This window comes from Geotrypetes seraphini, chromosome 4 (genome assembly GCF_902459505.1).
Source record: "Geotrypetes seraphini chromosome 4, aGeoSer1.1, whole genome shotgun sequence".
NCBI classification, from domain to species: domain Eukaryota; kingdom Metazoa; phylum Chordata; class Amphibia; order Gymnophiona; family Dermophiidae; genus Geotrypetes; species Geotrypetes seraphini.
Window position 1 is genome coordinate 37,372,137 of NC_047087.1, and position 18,119 is coordinate 37,390,255.

The window sequence follows — 18,119 nt, forward strand, 5'->3', positions numbered from 1 at the left end:
ATTAGGGCTATCCCAAAAACCCGACTGGCCTGGTGGTCCTCCAGGACAGGGTTGGGGACCACTGCCCTAGGCAAGGGCACACTTGCATCTTGTCCAGGATGCACTTTCCCTTCCCGATGATGCCCGCAGAGGAATGCGCTTCACCAGCAACTGCCTTGGACAGCAGAAGCTCCTCGCAGTCTAGCCTTGCAACACCAGTCTTTCACCAAAGAAATTCCCCTTCACATCTCTGCATGGGTAATTCTGATGACAGACGCCAGCCTATACTGCTGGGGATGGGGTGGCGGTGGCTCATTTACTATTCTTTTATATAACTTTTAATATTTTAAATATTTAAATGCTCATCTCTTGGAATAGTTGAGCATAGGGAGGGAGGGAGAGAATTATTGGACATAGTGGTGGAAAGAATACTAGGATCAGACTTTGGAGGGAAAAAGAAAGTTTTCCACTACTTTATGCTAGGCCAGAGAGATTTGTACTCTCCCACCCTCTGCAAAACTGACATGCCTCTCCACTACTCTTTCAAATTAACTAGGCCAAATACACATATGATCCGAGTTATATACAAATTGATTTAAGGACAGTTTTATGTTTCAATAATTTTATTGAGAACTGCACCGCAATATACCAATACACAAGAAAATATAAGAAGAGAACAGTAGGTGATAACAAGCATCCATATCCATGCCATAAAATACAAAATGGTTGCAGGATTACCATAAATGGCAAAGAACCTTCCAAAAGTCATTGGTTTTTTTTTGTTTTGTTGTTAAAATCACTTATAAATGCCCCCTTGCCCTTCCCCACCATTCCCCTCCCCTTACAAATTTGCCAAACTGAACCAAATAAAATAGCCTGAAGAAGCATCAAACATGTCTAGAATCTTTAAAGACAGTTAAGAACATAACTCATTCTTAACCTGGGGACTGCCTGTATTTAAGTGTGCAGTGAATTATGGCATTGTAAAGACATTCCCCGTAGATCTTACACACTCAAATCCAGATCCTCACCGACATGTTTCGCTAAATAGCTTTTTTAAGGTGACCCTAGTACATTTTAGTTTGCCCTGCTCTTGAATGAAAGGTGGTCAGGAGAGGGGCGAACTAAAATGTACTAAGGTCACCTTGAAAAAGCTAGCTATTTAGTGAAACATGTCAGTGAGACACCCTAGTGACAGGACCACATCCATAGAAGATAAGTAACAGTTTTGACTTCACTTTATAAATGCTATAAGCACTATTTAAATATTAATTTAAATATATTAAAGATTATTGATTCAGTGACGAGATGACACATAAAGCCCGAGGCAATGAAGTATTGAGCCTCTGGTGGTGTTTTCTGAGGATCTGGATTCAAGTATGTAAGATCTACAGGGAGTGCTGGACAGTTGGTTGAGATAACTGGAGGCACGGAGATATGATATCAGAATTGCCGTAGAGACATAAATCTGTTTGGCCATTTTTGGTGTATGGTCTATTGTAAAGACATTAACATAAGAATGATGCAAAACACAGTAATGCAAACATTTATTGTAAAATAATGTAAGTTACTCTTAAAAATCTTCAGAAACACCAGAATCCATAAATTGTTCAGCTAGAAAGTTTTCTAATACAGGAGCACTTTCTTGCAGCAATTCCTCTTCTAAGCTATACCCAGATTCATACAGTGAAGGTGGGTCGTCATCAACAAGAGTCCATGCCTTTTTGAACTTGTTAACAATTGTTTTGAGCTTGATGGGATCCCTTTTGCACACTTCAGCATAAGTTGAACAATTCTGCTTCCTAGAAGGAATGAAAGAAAGATTAGGTTCTTACATTGATATAGTCTTCTCTTTCTTGTAGGTGTATCTAGTAGTCCTGAATGCTAGGACTATGAATTTGAACCCGCAAGTTGCATGCAGAATGCTCCCAATCATTTTTGAACTCCACCTCTTTCCCAGAAAACTGATCCTGCCCCGTAAGTTTGTACAAATGCAATCAAGCAGTACTGTAATGACAGACATAACTGGAAGGAGAGAAACAAGGAAAAATCCCCAACACTACAATGCTGTTCTACTGTGTAACAACCATTTCAATTAACCCAAGAGGGGCTCATAAGACTGGAGGCCGATTCTAGACCTCAAAGCAGTGAATGCGGCCCTTGAGATACCACATTTCCAAATGGAGATGGTGAGGTCGGTGATTGGCGCTGGGAGAATTTCTCACCTCCCTGGATTTGATGGAAGCCAATCTACACATTCCCATCTTTCCACAGCACAGGAAATTTTCACGATTCCATGTGCTGGAGCAACACTTCCAGTTCACAGCCTTGCCCTTTGTGCTGGCCATGACACCATAGACCTTCACCAAGATAATGATGATTATTGCAGCACACCTGCACAGAGCAGACATACAAGTATCTGGACAATTAGCTAATAAGCCCAGTCCAAATCTGAAGGCAGACTAGTGGTTGCCAGATTGATTCTACTGCTACATAAGATGGGCAGGATGGTCAACTTTCAGAAAAGTCACCCGGAGTCGACATAGATCTTGGAGTCTCTGGGAGTTCGGTTCAATACCAGGGAAAACAGTATTCCTCCTGGAAGCCTGCAGAGAAAAGCTTCTGCATTGGATTGGATACGGGAGTTTCAGAGCTCCGATTAGCCAATCATCCAAATATGGGTGCACTTGGATCCTTGCCTTGCGGAGGTGCACTGCTACTACTACCATGACCTTGGTAAAAGCGCAAGATGCTATTGTTAGGCCAAAGGGGAGAGCAGAGAACTGGAAATGCTGTTCCAGCACATGAAACCGCAAGTACCTCTTGTGGGCCGAAAAAATGGGAATGTGGAGATAGGCTTCCATGAAATCAAGGGAGGCAAGAAATTACCCTGGCACCCCTGCCGCTATGACCAACTGAATGATCTCCATGTGAAAGTGTGGCACTTTCAGTGCAGCACTGACCGAATAGAAGCTCAGAATTGGCCTCCAGTCATCTGAGCCTTTCTTTGGCACGATGAAGTATATGGAGTAACTGCCTGAGGCCATCCAGGATGGACTCTATGGCATGAAGATCCAGTAGCCTTTGCACCATCGTTCAGACTTTGAGGACTCTCTCCAGCCAGTCGGTTGAAGAAGCTACAAAAAAGGTCCACAAGGGATGAACATAACTATTTTATAACCTTCTCGAACAACTTCCAAGACCCAATGCTCTACGCCAGGCTGAGCTCAAAGCTCCTGCTCGTCCCCCACGTACTGCAGCACATACAGGACATGGATGCTCCCCAGCCATCCATCCAGCGCAAACCTGGCATGAGGGGTCCATCTCTATCGATTTTAAGTAAAATCGAGGGGTTTAAAATCCAAGATGTCCAACACCAGCAAAAACTGCACAAAAAATGGCCCATGGGGACTCCCCTGAAGTATAAAAAATGCAGGGAAAGGGGTTTTAGAGGTGGGGTTCCTTGGATCTGGCTGCAGAAACCTTCAAATTTCACGTTTAGAGACCCCCCTCCCCAATTTTCCCCATAGGCTATAATAGCCATACTCACTGTGCCATGTGCCTGCCTGCTTCAGCTTAGGAGTACAGCTGGGACAAATGGAGAAGAAATCTGCCTTACAGGTTCACAGTATGAATTTGGTCTTCAGGCTGCCAGTCAGACCAATGCTGGACTGAGCCTCAACTCCTGGAAAAGCTCATGCTGCAAAGGGGGAGAGGACCATGCAGCTGGCCTACTATTAAGTCCAGCCAAGCGGAGATAGAGCCAAACAGCCCGTGTTCAAGCTCCAGATAAATCAGGGGTGTGAGCAGTTAGGCAGGGGATGGCCCCTCAGCTCCAAAAAATACAAAAGCAGGCTAGCTAGCTAGGTGTCCCCAAGGGCTGATCCTGCTAGCAATAGACTTCACAGTGCAAGTCTGTGTCTTCTCCCAGGCAGAGGTCCCAATGAGCAGGAACCTCTGGGCACTGAGCCTCCAACCGAACACTATGAAAAAAATAGCCAAAAATAATAGAACTGCAGAGCACAAACACTTCTGAGCAACTTGCTTGCTGAAAAAAAATAAAACCCTGAGAAGGCAGGACAGCTTCCTGGGAAGGAAGCAGAGTTCACAGATGACTGACAGCATTCTGCAAGCAACTTGCGGGTTCAGATGCCTAACTAGTGTTCAGGACTACTAGACACATTGAACTGGAATACCAGTTAATAGCCATCTTTCCCACTCCATTCTAACAAGTGTCTTAAATGCTGCTGTAAGCCATCCATTTATCATCTGAAGCTTGCAAACGAGACCCCCACGTATCACAGAAATATGAGTACCAGCCCTATTTATATATTTTTTTATAAGATTAGTTGTGTACTGCCACGGAACCCAAAACTGAGAGATTTCTACATTAAAAAAATGCACCAAGACATGCATAAAATGATTTCTCTAACCATTCCTTCAAGATATTTTCGTTCACTCAAACTCTTTTTTTAAATTTTTTTATTACATACCAGGATGACACAATTTGGAAATTTTTCCTATGGCGTAGTAATACATTAAAAAATAACCAGGGCCTGTTATAATCAGAATGGTTTTAGCTCTCTGTTCAGTCACAATTCATGTGTCAGGAATATTGAACCACATAGGGACTTTATCCATAATATGTTATGTTATATCAGGTTCTCTCTATTCTGCCTTTACCTATTCAGTTCAAGGTTGGATTACATTACAGGAGGTTACATCAGTTACCCAGGAAGTTACAATATTGGACTCAAAAGTTGTTATCACTGCATTCTTTGTGGATAAATTCACAAAAAGGTTTTTCATTAATTCTTCCCAGTTTTTAGGCAGCTTCTGCCCTACAGTGGTTCTAGCCCAAACACACTGTTCCTACGCATAAACTTATATACCCAGTTCATGCCTCCTGAGAAATTATCTATTTTCATTTCAACTGCAAGCACTGTGACTTGGTACTTAATAACTTCTAATGAAATCAACCGGAGCCCAAGAAAGACCATTTTGGTGGTCTACTACAGTGTTCTTCAACCTTTTGACACCTATGGACCGGCGGAAATAAAATAATTACTTTGCGGACCGGCAGTTGAACAACACTGGGCTAAGTCGTGGGCCAGACCCCACCCATCTCCATCCAATCTCCGCCCCATAATAGTACTAATTGTAACACCATTTTTTCCATTCATTTTTCATATATACACACACACACACAATATAATCGTATTAACAACACATAATGGTTAACCACAAAATTAAACTACACAAAGCACACTGTATGCTTCTCAATATTCATTCATACCAGAACAGAGTTAACCCCATGCAAATACAGGACCAAAAACATCAGAGTGAAGGCTTCCGGTTCAGGCGCAGGAAGCGCATAGGAGCCTCTGCCCACGGTTTTGTCACTGCAGCACTGAGGAAGAGGGAGCCGGCCCGAAGACAACGCCGCATTGATCGCACCGTGGACTGGCGGCTGAAGAGTACTGTCTAGGGCCCGATGCACGTGCCAGCAGGAAATTTCTGCGGACCGGCACCGGTCCACGGACCAGCAGTTGAAGAACATGAGTCTACTGCATCAAGTGCACTTCATCGGATTCGGCTTCTTCTTTTCTCCAGTCTTATCTACTGAAAACTTGATTTCCATGAACATCTTCCATTATAGTATCTCCAAATACTCAAACCGGCAATTGTGGCTCTTGTGCGCATGCCCAGACAAAAACAGAAGTATCAGCACACATCAGCATCTGTTTTGCACCTAAATATTACTAAGTGTTCTTTCACTTTCATTTTTATTAGGACATGCACATTTTGTCACTACTATCAGTGTTTAAATCTTGAGTGAAAACTTATTAGCCTAAAACATCCATTTAAATACAATTTGCAACCATCGGTACTGTGCAAGTTAACACCTGCAAGTGAGCCCTCTGAGCATTTTGTGTGGATAATACATAGGTGCAGTTTATGTTGGATTAGATACTGGTTGATGGACAGACGCCAGAAGATGGTAGTTAATGAAATTCACTTGAAAGAAGGAAAGGTGAGTAGTGGAGTACCTCCAGGATTGGTGCTAAGGGCCAATTCTGTTCAATATATTTGTAAGTGACATTGCCGAAGGGTTAGAAGGTAAGGTTTGCCTTTTTGCAGATGATACTAGGATTTTTAACAGAGTGATCACCCTGAAGGGAGTGAAAAACATGAAAAAGAATCTGCAAAAGTTAGAAAATTAAAATTCAGTGCAAAGAAATGCAGAGTGATGCACTTGGAGAGTAGAAATCTGAGGGAGCCATATGTACTAGGAGGTGAGAGACCAATATGCATAGACAGGGAGAGGGACCTTGGAGTGATAGTAGGATTTGAAGGCAATGAAACAGTGTAACAAGTAGCTGTAGCCAGAAGGATGCTAGGCTGTATAGAGTAGTGCCCGATTTACGATTTGAATCGATTCACCGATTTACTTCAGGTGAATCGATTTGTTATGACAAAAAACTGAACTCACCGATTTGTCGGCTCCCTGAGACCCGTTCAGGCTTTCCCTCTGCCGCTGGAGTCCTTCCATCTAATGTAACTTCCGGTTCTGCGAAACTGGAAGTTACAGCAGAAGAAAGGACTTTGGCAAAGGGCGTGCCAAGTGGGCCTCTGTGTGTGGATCAGCAGCAGCAAGGTAATTGGATAGCTGGCTCTCTCCTTCCCGGCTGGAAGTATTTCTCCTCTCCTCCCCGGCCGCATCTACCTTTCTACTCCAGGAAAAAGCGGCGTTAGCGAATGCGATTCACTACCCTGCTGCTACTCCAGGCGTCTTCACTCCATTCGGCCGTCCAAGCGGAAACAGGAAGTTTTCACTAAGGGCGGGCCGCAGTGGAGAGAAGACGCAAGAAGTGGTGGCAGGAGAACTCTGTGAATCGCTAAATCACTACTGCCACCGGCAACATCAAAATAAAGGTAGATGGGGGAGAGGGGAGATGGACTTCAGGAAGTTGGTGGACTAGAGAGGGAGAGATGGGGAGAAAATGGATAGTGGAGGGGGAGATGGACTTGAGGGAGATGGGGAGAAAATGGATGGGAGAGATGAACTTGGTGGAGGGGGAAGATGAAAGGAGGAAGGGGAGATGGACTTGGAGAGAGGGAGAGATGAACTTAGGAGAGATCATGGAGAGGGGAGATGGGGGGGATGGAAGAAATAATGGATCTAAAAATAGAGAAGAAGAGCTTTGCGCAGTGGCAATATCGTAGCCAATGAGGTTAAACCGAGGCGCGATTATTGCTTATTAAAAACAGACGAGAGCAATTTTTGGCTACTACTACATAGCCTCCCCTAAACCTAAGGGGATGACAGCCTTCGTCACCAGAGCGCTTCTGCTGGGAAAGAAAGCAATACTCACTAATTGGCTGTCCCGGGATCCCCCATCCTATGCTCAATGGAGATCCTTGATGATAATACATGCAACACTGGAGCGGAGATTGGTGGGTGACCTAGACTGCAGTCTGGGCCGTAGAATCTGTCAAACCTGGGAGTGTTTCTGGCTGGATCTTACACCATATGCCCGTAGTAGATTGTTGAACCTTTAACAATGGACCCTTAGCGTCACCGTGGCACTGGACTCTTGAGGGGGGGAGGGTTGAAGGGGGGGTGAGGTTGAAGTTCTGTATTAGTAGTTGATTCTGCCTATTCAACTTGTTTGTTTCTGGTTTTTCTGGTTGAAAACTAATAAAATATATTTGAACATAAAAACAGAGGAGAGAGATGGTGGATAATGGGATTTAGGGAGGGAAGGAACAGAAAGTGAGAGCAGTTGGACACAAGGGATGGCATTGGGGGGGACAGAGAAACTGGATAGGAGGGTAGTTGGACAGCAAAAGGGATCGCTGGTGGACCCTCGGGTGGTAGGGAAGGAGGGAGAGATGCTGGAAGAAAGGATAGATGAAAAAAGGAGATGGGGCCATCGCTGCAGCTACGGGAATGGAGATGAAAAAAAGGAAAGATGCCAGACTTCCAGGGGAGGGAAGGGAAACGAAAGGGGAGGGAAGGGAAACAAAAGGGGAGGACAGAGATGGAAGATAGATGGTTAGCACGGAGAAAGAAGAAAACAACAAATAGGCAAGAGACCCTGGCAAGCAAGTTATCAGAAGACGTTTGTCGCAGAGCCTGGGACCAACATGATTTGAATAATGACCAGACAACAAAAGATAAAAAAAAATAATTTTATTTTCTGTTTTGTGATTACAATGTGTCAGATTTGAAATGTGTATCCTGCTAGAGCTTGTACGAACATGAGCTAGGATTTAACAGAGAGAGGAAAAGTCTTTTTTGTTTACACCACAGCGCCAGTGTGGGTAGGAGAGGGCAAAGGGGGTGGAGTGGGTGAAGAGGCTATAAAATAAACCCACCAGGATGTTTGAAAAAAACAACCAATTGGACAGGAAAATCGAATCGAGAAATTGATTCAATAGGCTGAATTGAATCAAATTTTTTTTTTCCTGAATCAGGCAGAATTTGTATAGAGAGACGCGTAACCAGCAGAAGAAAGGAGATGGTAATGCCCCTATAAAATCATTGATGAGAGAGGGAATATGGTAAAACTAGAGGACGGGGGTGGTAGACATAGGAATAATGTCAGGAAATTTTCACAGGATACCTGGAATGTCTCCCGGGGGAGGTGATGGAGATGAAAATGGTGACAGAATTCAAAAAAGCTTCGAATGAACACAGAGGATCTCTAAATAGAAAATAAACGGTATTAAAAAAACAAACAAACTGTGAAGAACTAAGACTGACACTGGGCAGACTTGCACGGTCTGTATTACATCTAATGAATACAAACCTATATTATGGTATGGCTCATCCTCAAGAAAGGTTTCTCTAAGTCAAACACAGCAACGAGGGTTCTCAACTTTAGAGGCACAGACTTCAACCGCATGGGAGTTTTTGTCCATCAGGAGCTACATAAACAAGCAAAAGCTGACAATGTGGAGGATATGTGGTCGACTCTGAAGTCCATCCTACAGGAAGCAACAACCCGCCACATAAGAACAATAAGTAAATGCAGGAGAAACAAAAGACCCCAATGGTTCAGCAACGAAATTTCAGACCTAGTTAAGAAGAAAAAGGAAGCATTTATCGCCTACAAACACTTAGGAAGACAGGAGGCGAAAGAGGACTATTTGGACAGATCTAGAGCGGTCAAAAGAGTAGTCAGAGAGGCCAAACTCCGAATGGAGGAAGAGCTAGCACGGAACATTAAGAAAGGGGATAAATCTTTTTTCAGCTATATTAGCGACAGGAAAAGAAGCAAAGATGGGATTGTACGCCTGAAGCAATCAGACGGTAACTTTGCAGAATCAGACTCTGCCAAGGCAGAACTACTAAATGAATACTTTTGCTCAGTCTTCACATGTGAAGTTCCGGGAGATGGTCCACAGCTTCAGACTGGAGATAGCCAGAAAGACCCGTTTCAGGACTTCGAATTTACGCCCAGTAGCGTCTACAACGAACTCTCGAGACTCAGGGTAAACAAAGCCATGGGATCGGACAACCTGCACCCCATGGTGCTCAGGGAGTTAAGTGAAGTCCTGGCAGAACCATTATCTGTGCTTTTCAATCTTTCCCTAAGCACAGGAAGAGTCCCCTTGGACTGGAAAACCGCCAACGTAATCCCACTCCACAAAAAGGGCTGCAGGACAGAGACAGCTAACTACAGACCAGTGAGTCTCACGTCTATAGTGTGTAAGATCATGGAAACACTGATCAAACGGAATCTTGACACAATCCTAGATGAGGAAAACCTACGTGATCCCCACCAACACGGGTTCACCCAGGGTAGATCCTGCCAATCCAATCTTATTAGCTTTTTTGACTGGGTTACTAGACAACTGGATGCCGGAGAGTCACTGGACGTGGTATATTTGGACTTCAGTAAAGCATTTGATAGCGTACCGCACCGAAGGTTATTGAACAAGCTGAAATCGTCCGGATTGGGAGACACTCTAACTACATGGGTTGGGGACTGGCTGAGTGGTAGGCTACAAAGCGTGGTGGTGAACGGTACCCCATCAGAAGAGTCGGACGTCCTCAGTGGAGTACCGCAGGGCTCGGTCTTGGGCCCGATTCTATTCAACTTATTCATAAGAGATATAACGCAGGGATTTAGAGGAAAGGTATCACTGTTCGCCGACGCCGCCAAAATTTGCAATATAGTAGGCAAAAGCTTGATACCTGATCATATGACACAAGACCTACTGCTGCTGGAACGATGGTCAACGACTTGGCAGCTGGGCTTCAATGCTAAAAAATGCAAGGTAATGCACCTGGGCAAGAGAAACCCACACAGAACTTATGCACTAAATGGTGAGACCTTGGTTACGACCACGGCGGAACGTGATCTAGGGGTGATCATTAGTGAGGACACGAAGGCTGCCAATCAGGTGGAGAAAGCTTCCTCCAGGGCAAGACAAGTGATGGGTTGTATCCATAGAGGTTTTGTCAGCAGGAGACCTGAAGTCATCATGCCGTTGTACAGATCCATGGTGAGGCCTCACTTGGAGTACTGTGTTCAATTCTGGAGACCACACTACCGTAAGGACATGCTGAGGATCGAGTCAGTTCAGCGAATGGCCACAAGGATGGTCTCGGGGCTCAAGGATCTAACGTATGAAGAAAGACTAAAAAAGTTGCGGCTGTATTCACTTGAGGAACGAAGAGAGAGGGGAGACATGACTGAAACGTTCAAGTACATCACGGGTCGCATCGAGTTTGAAGATAATATTTTCTGTCTCGTGGGTCCCTCGACCACCAGAGGGCATCCGCTGAAAATCAGGGGAGGGAAGTTTCATAGCGACTCCAGAAAGTACTTCTTCACCGAAAGAGTGGTGGATCAATGGAACAGACTCCCACTGCAGGTAATAGAGGCCAGCAACGTGACGGATTTCAAGAGAAAATGGGATGCTCACGTGGGATCTTTAAGGGAGTAAATTCAGGGGGGGCGGATAATTGGCAGGGGCAGACTCGATGGGCTATGGCCCTTTTCTGCCACCATTTTCTATGTTTCTATGTAACCTAATTGAATGCATCATTAAATGAAGTTTTCAGCACCACTTTAAATCTGTCTAGTGAAGGTTTAAGTCGAAGGTAAGAGGAAAGGGCATTCCAAAGAGTGGGTCCATCATATGTAATTTGTCATGTATTGTGTATGACAGAGCAGTAGCTCTACTTAGACATAAGCAAAATTTGTGCATGTGTAAAATCCATGCAGATATTTCAAAAATGTACTTCTAACTTTTAGGTAGTTGGTGTACTACATTTCTTTGGCCGGTTATAAAAATGAATAGTACTTAGTAACCTGTTTCTTTAGTGATCATTTACTGGAGCAACATAGCAGAAACAGCAAAAATGACGGAGATCAAATGACTGAAGGAAAACTGAATGAGATAACCAAGATTTTGAGAAAATTAAGACCTTCTTTGAACACCTCAGAACAGTGATACAGTTTTACCTACTTTGTACCTGGTTTGTACAGATTTAGTGGGACACAAATCCTTAACATAACAGGCACTTGTATCATGCTTATTAAGATTACTGTAATGCTTTAAATGTGAGTTAAACTGGAAAATTAAGGAAACTTCAAGTGATTCAAATTACAGTATGTGGCTAGATTTCAGACTAATAAAAGAACCAGTACTTCACAGTTATTATATAAACTGCACTGGTTACAAGTTCATGAAAGTGGTATGTTCAAAATGTTATTGTTAATTTTTAAAATTTCATGTGCTTCCACGCATTCAACATCATCTCTGCTCTTCGTAGAAAACTTTGCCAGTTAACAGATAAGTTTGCTCTTAGACAGCAATTATGGAGAAAAAAGGGCTTTTAAGCAGTTAGCAGTGGAACAATTTGCCAGAAAAAATACAAAAAATTGTGTTGTCTATTCCTAGCTTCAAAAAACCTTTGAAATTGTATTTGTTTTATAAAGAAAATGTTTAATTTTAAAATGATTATTGCATTAATCATTTACTGGTTTTATATTACTTATTTTATTGGTTTTTTAAAACAGCTTAAATGGCAACACCAAGAAAAGGGTGTATAAAGTTTTATAAATACCTTGCTCTAAGAATCCACAGTAGGGGACACCTTTTGCACATTTTGTGGACAGGCATCTGCAATAGTGGCCAAATAAATTAGGTTCCTGTGTAAAACATGTTGGTACCTACAAAAAAAATGTTAGATTGTTAATTAAACTAGCATTGCAATGTTTGTTTGTTTTTGTTTTTACTGTACTATAAATAGCAGTACCATTGAACAAATACAACTCTCTCACAAATATGGAGCGAGCTTCCATTGTCTTAAACTTAAAGACCTACTTGGAACCCTTTTCCTATTGCCAATAATATTCAAACAAGTTCAGAGAAAGAGGCCAGTATACCGCAGGGCAGAGAAATTACTGTTTTCTTTTAAATACAAGCACATACTTGAATCTTTTTGCGGTAAGCTGAAACCGAAGAGGAATGAGATACATACACAAAGGGCCAAATTCTATACACAGTGTCCAGACTGAAGGCAGCCAACCGCTGCCTAACCAGCCAATCAGGTCGCATGGATTTAAAAAACCAAAAACCTTCCAAGGCAGGCCGCCTACATAGTAGATGCCTCCAGGAGCCTAGGGAGGTGCGTAGGCCCGCTTAAGGCTAGGCGTGTGCATGCCTTGGCCCGGGAGTAGAGAGCTGCATGGGAACGGGGATGACGGGAATCCCGCGAGTCACGGGGATCCCATGGGGACATCCTAGGGTTGCGGGGATCCCGTGGGGACGCCCCTAGGGTCGCGGGATCCTGCGGGGCTGGATGTACTCAGCCGCGAGGCTCATCTTCTCCCTACCTGCCCTGCCACAGCACACAGCCGACCGGAAGTCTTCCCGATGTCAGTGCTGACTTCGGAGGGAGGGCTTAAGCAAAGCCCTCCCTCCCTTCGACGTCAGCGCTGACATCGGGAAGACTTCCGGTCGGCTGTGTGCTGTGGCAGGGCAGGTAGGGAAAAGGCAGTGGCGTATCAAGGGGGGAGGGCGGTCCGCCCCGGGTGCAGCACAGCCGGCCAGGTCCCCTTACCTTTGTGGCGCTTCCCCCGACTGACCGACCGACAACAGGCCCGGTCCGACAAACCTCCCTGCCCTGTAGCCGCGAATCTAAATTACCTTCTTACTGCAGCTGTAAGAAGGTAATTTAGATTTGCAGCTACAGGGCAGGGAGGTTTGTCGGACTGGTCCTGTTCTGTTGTCGGGCGGGCGGGGAAGCGCCACGAAGGTAAGGGGGCAGGGAGAGAGAAAGGGAGGAAAGGTGGAGTGGATAGGAAAAGACGCTTAAGGGAAATGGGTAAAACTGAGAGGGGAGAAGGACGCTGAAAGCACTGGGGAAGACAAAGGGGTGGAGAAGAACGCTGAAAGGACATGGGGAAGACAGAGGGGGGAGAAGGACACCGAAAGGACATGGGGAAGACAGGGGGGGGGGGAGAAGAACGCTGAAAGGACATGGGGAAGACAGAGGGGGGAGAAGGACACCGAAAGGACATGGGGAAGACAGGGGGGGTGGAGAAGGACGCTGAAAGGACATGGGGTAGACAGAGGGTGGTGAAGGACGCTGAAAGGACATGGGGTAGACAGAGGGGGGAGAAGGACGCTGAAAGGACATGGGGTAGACAGAGGGGGGAGAAGGACGCTGAAAGGACATGGGGAAGACAGAGGGGGGAGAAGGACGCTGACAGGACATGGGGAAGATGGGGGGGAGAAGGACGCTGAAAGGAAATGGGGAAGTCGGGGGGGGGAGAAGGACGCTGAAAGGACATGGGGAAGACGGGGAGAAGGACGCTGAAAGACATGGGGAAGACAGAGGGGGGAGAAGGATGCTGAAAGCACATGGGGAAGACAGAGGGGGGAAGAAGGATGCTGAAAGCACATGGGGAAGACAGAGGGGGGGAGAAGGATGCTGAAAGCACATGGGGAAGACAGAGGGGGGGCGAAGGATGCTGAAAGCACACGGAGAAGACAGAGGGGGGAGAAGGATGCTGAAAGCACATGGGGAAGACAGAGGGGGAGTAGGATGCTGAAAGCACATGGGGAATACAAAGGGGTGGAGAAGGACATGGGGAAGACAAAGGGGTGGAGAAGGACGCTGAAAGGACATGGGGAAGACAGAGGGGGAGAAGGACGCTGAAAGGACATGGGGAAGACAGAGGGGGGAGAAGGACACTGAAAGCACATGTGGAAGACAGAGGGGGGAGAAGGACACTGAAAGCACATGTGGAAGACAGAGGGGGGAGAAGGACGTTGATAGGACATGGGGAAGATGGGGGGAGAAGGATGCTGAAAGGAAATGGGGAAGATGGGGGGAGAAGGACGCTGAAAGGAAATGGGGAAGAGAGAGTGGGGAGAAGACGCTGGCAGGGAAGAAGACATAGATGCCAGACTATGGGGGGAGCGGAGGGAAGAAGATGGGTGCCAGACCAATTTGGAAGGGGGGAGAAGGGAAGAGCCATAGTAACAGAGCAAATGAAAGACGCAGAGAGAAGAGAGATAGTGGATGGAAGGAATTGAATGAGAACATGAGGAAAGCAGAAACCAGGCAACAAAGGTAGGAAAAAAATTCTATTTCTTTTTTTTTTTGCTTCAGGATAAAGTAGTATATTAGTTGTGTTGATAAAAATTTATAAACATTAGAGGCTCTGGTAGAAACCCGTTTACAAAGTATGTATTCTTCCCAATTAATAAAGTCTTTTTGCTTATTCAGTAGCATAATTAAATGAAATAACTATTTCTGAAGTTTATAGGGACGGGCGGGGATGGAGGGGATTCTTCACGGTGACGGAGGGGATTCCTCACGGGGACGGGTGAGATTTCTGTCCCCGCGCCAACTCTCTACCCAGGAGTAGACTTAGGCAGGCCCAAGCAGCCCTACGTGCCTCCCTAGGCCCGCAGTAGACATGTACAATGTATTGTGAGCAGACCCGGTGGTCACTGAGCTTATTGCAACAAGGGATCTCCCTGCCGCGATAAATTTAGCGGCCGCATGTCCCCACTGATCATCGCTAGCAGGAGGGATGCCTAATCCCTCCTGCTGGAACCCCCACTCTACCCCCTAACATCATGGGCATCCCCCTAGATGGAAACCGCTCCTGGAACCTCCCTTACCTTAAAATGTTGGCCGGCTGGAGGCATCCTTCTTGCCTTCTCATGAATGGGATGCACCTGGGCCAACTGGAATCTTAGGCCCCATTTGAATACATTCTGGGATGCACTGAGTGGCCTAAGATTCTGATTGGCCAGATCCCTTAGGCCACCCACCCCCCCACCATGGTGGCTACAGTCTTCCAATCTGGTGTATGGTGTGAGTCTGGATCAGCCCCAGTGGGCAGTTCTCATGGACGCCAGTCTCGGTTGGGACGCTCAGTGCCTCAGTTGCACAAAGGAATGCCTCCTCGGAACCACAGAATACACTCGACTCACTAGTGGACCAACCTGGAGTGAGCTAGCTCCCAAGGGGTTGGTCCCCGAGCACCGATCTGATGTGCAGACTGTCCAGGGGGCTTACTGCTAAGCAGGGAACTCCCCAGAAGCAGACTTTTTCCAAAGGTCTGCGATCTCATGCAGTTGGAGCTGTCCCCGCAAGGAACCTCTGCAGGCAGGAGGACTAAAACCGTGCATGCAAAGACTCAAAATACATGAAATAAAACACAGTAGAAAAAATAAGCTCCTACAGCCTGGCTTGTAGAAAGGAAGACTGATGTTTGCAGATGTATGAGAGTAAGGGGTTTAAGTCTCTAAAGTTTGAGGCTTCCTATAAGTTCTGACAGGTAGACGGAAATAACTGACTGGTCCCGGAATAAAGTGGCATTGTACAAGAATACTGTCGTTTACAACAAAGAGAATTCATAATGTAAATGAAGATGTGGCATACGTACTGAGCACACTCTGTAGCACGTCCTTTATTCTGATATTCTACAATGCATCGAATAAGTTGGTCATTTTCTTCCAGTAACTGCAAATGAGAATATTGAAAATAATCAGCCACCATCAGAAAAAAAAAAGTTATGACCAGTCACGCTAAAAGCAGTGCTCTGGACTGTATACGCATATCATGTGAATTAACTACGATTCAATTTATTTTCGAAAAGACTCCCCGAAATCTACACAGAAATACTAGCACTGCGTTGACACCTCGGTCCCAGAGATGCCCCTTCGGCAGGATCGGACCGCTCACCTGCGCAATGGTGTCCTGATTCACCTCCACCTTTCCCCGCAGCCTCTCCGGTACAAACGCCACAGACATTCCGCCGCTTCCCACCTTCCTCCCTGCTCTTCCGCTCGCGAGCGCATACCCCGCCCCCTCGTCTCAAAGAAGCCAAGTTATCGGGCTCTACCACTGCATCTGCTAGCGGGGGAGGTGTTTCCGAACTTGCGGTTAGCATCTTGTTTTACTTCGACAATTAAGGATTGTTTCATGGTGAAACTGTCGAGAAACGTAGCGAATCTGAATAAAGTGCGGAAAAACAAACCTACTTCGAACGCACGCCAGGCTAATTTAAGTTCCTCCTCCGCGCTCTTCCACTCTCCTAAGCTAGCCGCGTTCGTCATGACGTCAATACGTCATAGGTCTTGGCCGCCGTTTTAAGCTTAGCTGCGTGCAGCCAGTGGTTCGTGATCGGGGCTGGTTCCTCACCGAGACATGAAAACAGTCTCAATGCTTGCACTTTGACGTGACTAGCACTCTTTGAATCGTATAGACTTCTGCTATGTTATTTTTTTGACCCTCGATATGGGACTGAGATTATCCAAAACTCCTCCTGAGAAGCAAGTAAACGTTACCTATCATCATCACATAATAACATAGTAGATGACGGCAGATAAAGACCCGAATGATCCATCCAGTCTGCCCAACCTGATTCAATTTAAATTTTTTTATTTTTTCTTCTTAGCTATTTCTGGGCAAGAATCCAAAGCTCTATCCCGGTACTGTGCTTGGGTTCCTACTGCCGAAATCTCCGTTAAAACCTACTCCAGCCCCTCTACACCCTCCCAGTCATTGAAGCCGTCCCTAGCCCATCCCCCACTACATGGACATATACAGACACAGACCGTGCATGTCTGCGCAGTACTGACCTTAGTTCGATTTTTAATATTACTTTCTGATATAGCCTGTACTAAGCTGACTGATTGCTTGCCAATATCACTGGGTTAGTTTTGCTTATGCTATGACAGTAATGAACCACAGTCCTAACCAGTGTATGTGGAGTATGGTCTCTGTCTCAAATAACTGCTAACGTTTGCAGTACTAACCTCAAAACATTCAGAAAAGAAATCAAAACCCTGCTTTTCAAAAAATTCATCCAAATATCTTAACCCCTCCTCTTTTACCTCCAGAAGATTCACCTACCTTCAGATAACCTTCCCCCAGATTACCCACCTTAACACCTTCCAATTAAACAAATACCATCAATAGATTGTAACCTACCCTCTCTAACTGCATTCCATATGTATTTTTCATACAGTTCTTCACTGTCAGTTTAATTTCCATCCTATAAGTTCACATAGAATTTTTCTTTTTTCAACCATCTTTATTTTCTCTTCTTTATTAATTTCCAGGTACTTTAGTTAGATTGTGAGCCTTCGAGACAGTAAGGGAATTTTTAAGTACCTTCTTACTTCTCATTTATAATCTTAATGTATATTTTCTTCAAACCGCTTAGAACCTAACGGATGTAGCGGTATATAAGAAATAAATTACATTACATTACTACTATAGTTCTTACCTTTTCTATATTGCTACACGATGTGCAGTGCTGAATACTAAACACATATGAAAATCCCTGCTTAACAGAGCTGATGATCTACTCAAAATAAATTACTTATGGCCCTTGATCGGTAGCATGGAATGTTGCTATGCTGTGTAGTTTAGCCAGGTACTAGTGACCTGGATTGACCACCATGAGAACAGGTTACTGGGTGTGATGGACTATTGGTCTGACCCCGTAAGGCTATGCTCTTATGTTCTTAGCCGTGTATACTAAATGGGCAAATAAGGAAATAAGAGGTTAAAGTAGCCTCAGTAAAGTGAGTTTTTAGCCTAGATTTGAAGATGAAGTCTATGCCAGACATACAATGTCAAATAA

General features: G+C 45.0%; 1 protein-coding gene and 1 pseudogene across 1 annotated transcript; one reads left to right on the forward strand and one right to left on the reverse strand.

Annotated features, from left to right (window-relative positions):
- Window positions 1–584: 584 nt before the first annotated feature.
- On the reverse strand, window positions 585–16,503 carry SS18L2 (SS18 like 2). Its single transcript, XM_033943499.1, has 4 exons — window positions 16,211–16,503; window positions 15,912–15,988; window positions 12,068–12,173; window positions 585–1,781 (listed from the first exon to the last, which is right to left on the reverse strand). Exons 1-3 carry the CDS (start codon window positions 16,277–16,279, stop codon window positions 12,074–12,076), a joined length of 246 nt encoding a protein of 81 aa, XP_033799390.1. The 5' UTR covers window positions 16,280–16,503; the 3' UTR covers window positions 585–1,781; window positions 12,068–12,073.
- LOC117360166 lies at window positions 7,181–7,282 on the forward strand (annotated as a pseudogene).
- Window positions 16,504–18,119: the final 1,616 nt, after the last annotated feature.

Coding starts and splice junctions, on each gene's coding strand:
- SS18L2 (XM_033943499.1), bottom strand. CDS start 16,279: ATGTCTGTGGCGTTTGTACCGGAGAGGCTGCGGGGAAAGGTGGAGGTG. Junction 15,989..16,210: donor ATCAGGACACCATTGCGCAG/GTGAGCGGTCCG, acceptor TCTCATTTGCAG/TTACTGGAAGAAAATGACCA. Junction 12,174..15,911: donor CGTGCTACAGAGTGTGCTCA/GTACGTATGCCA, acceptor TTTTTTTTGTAG/GTACCAACATGTTTTACACA.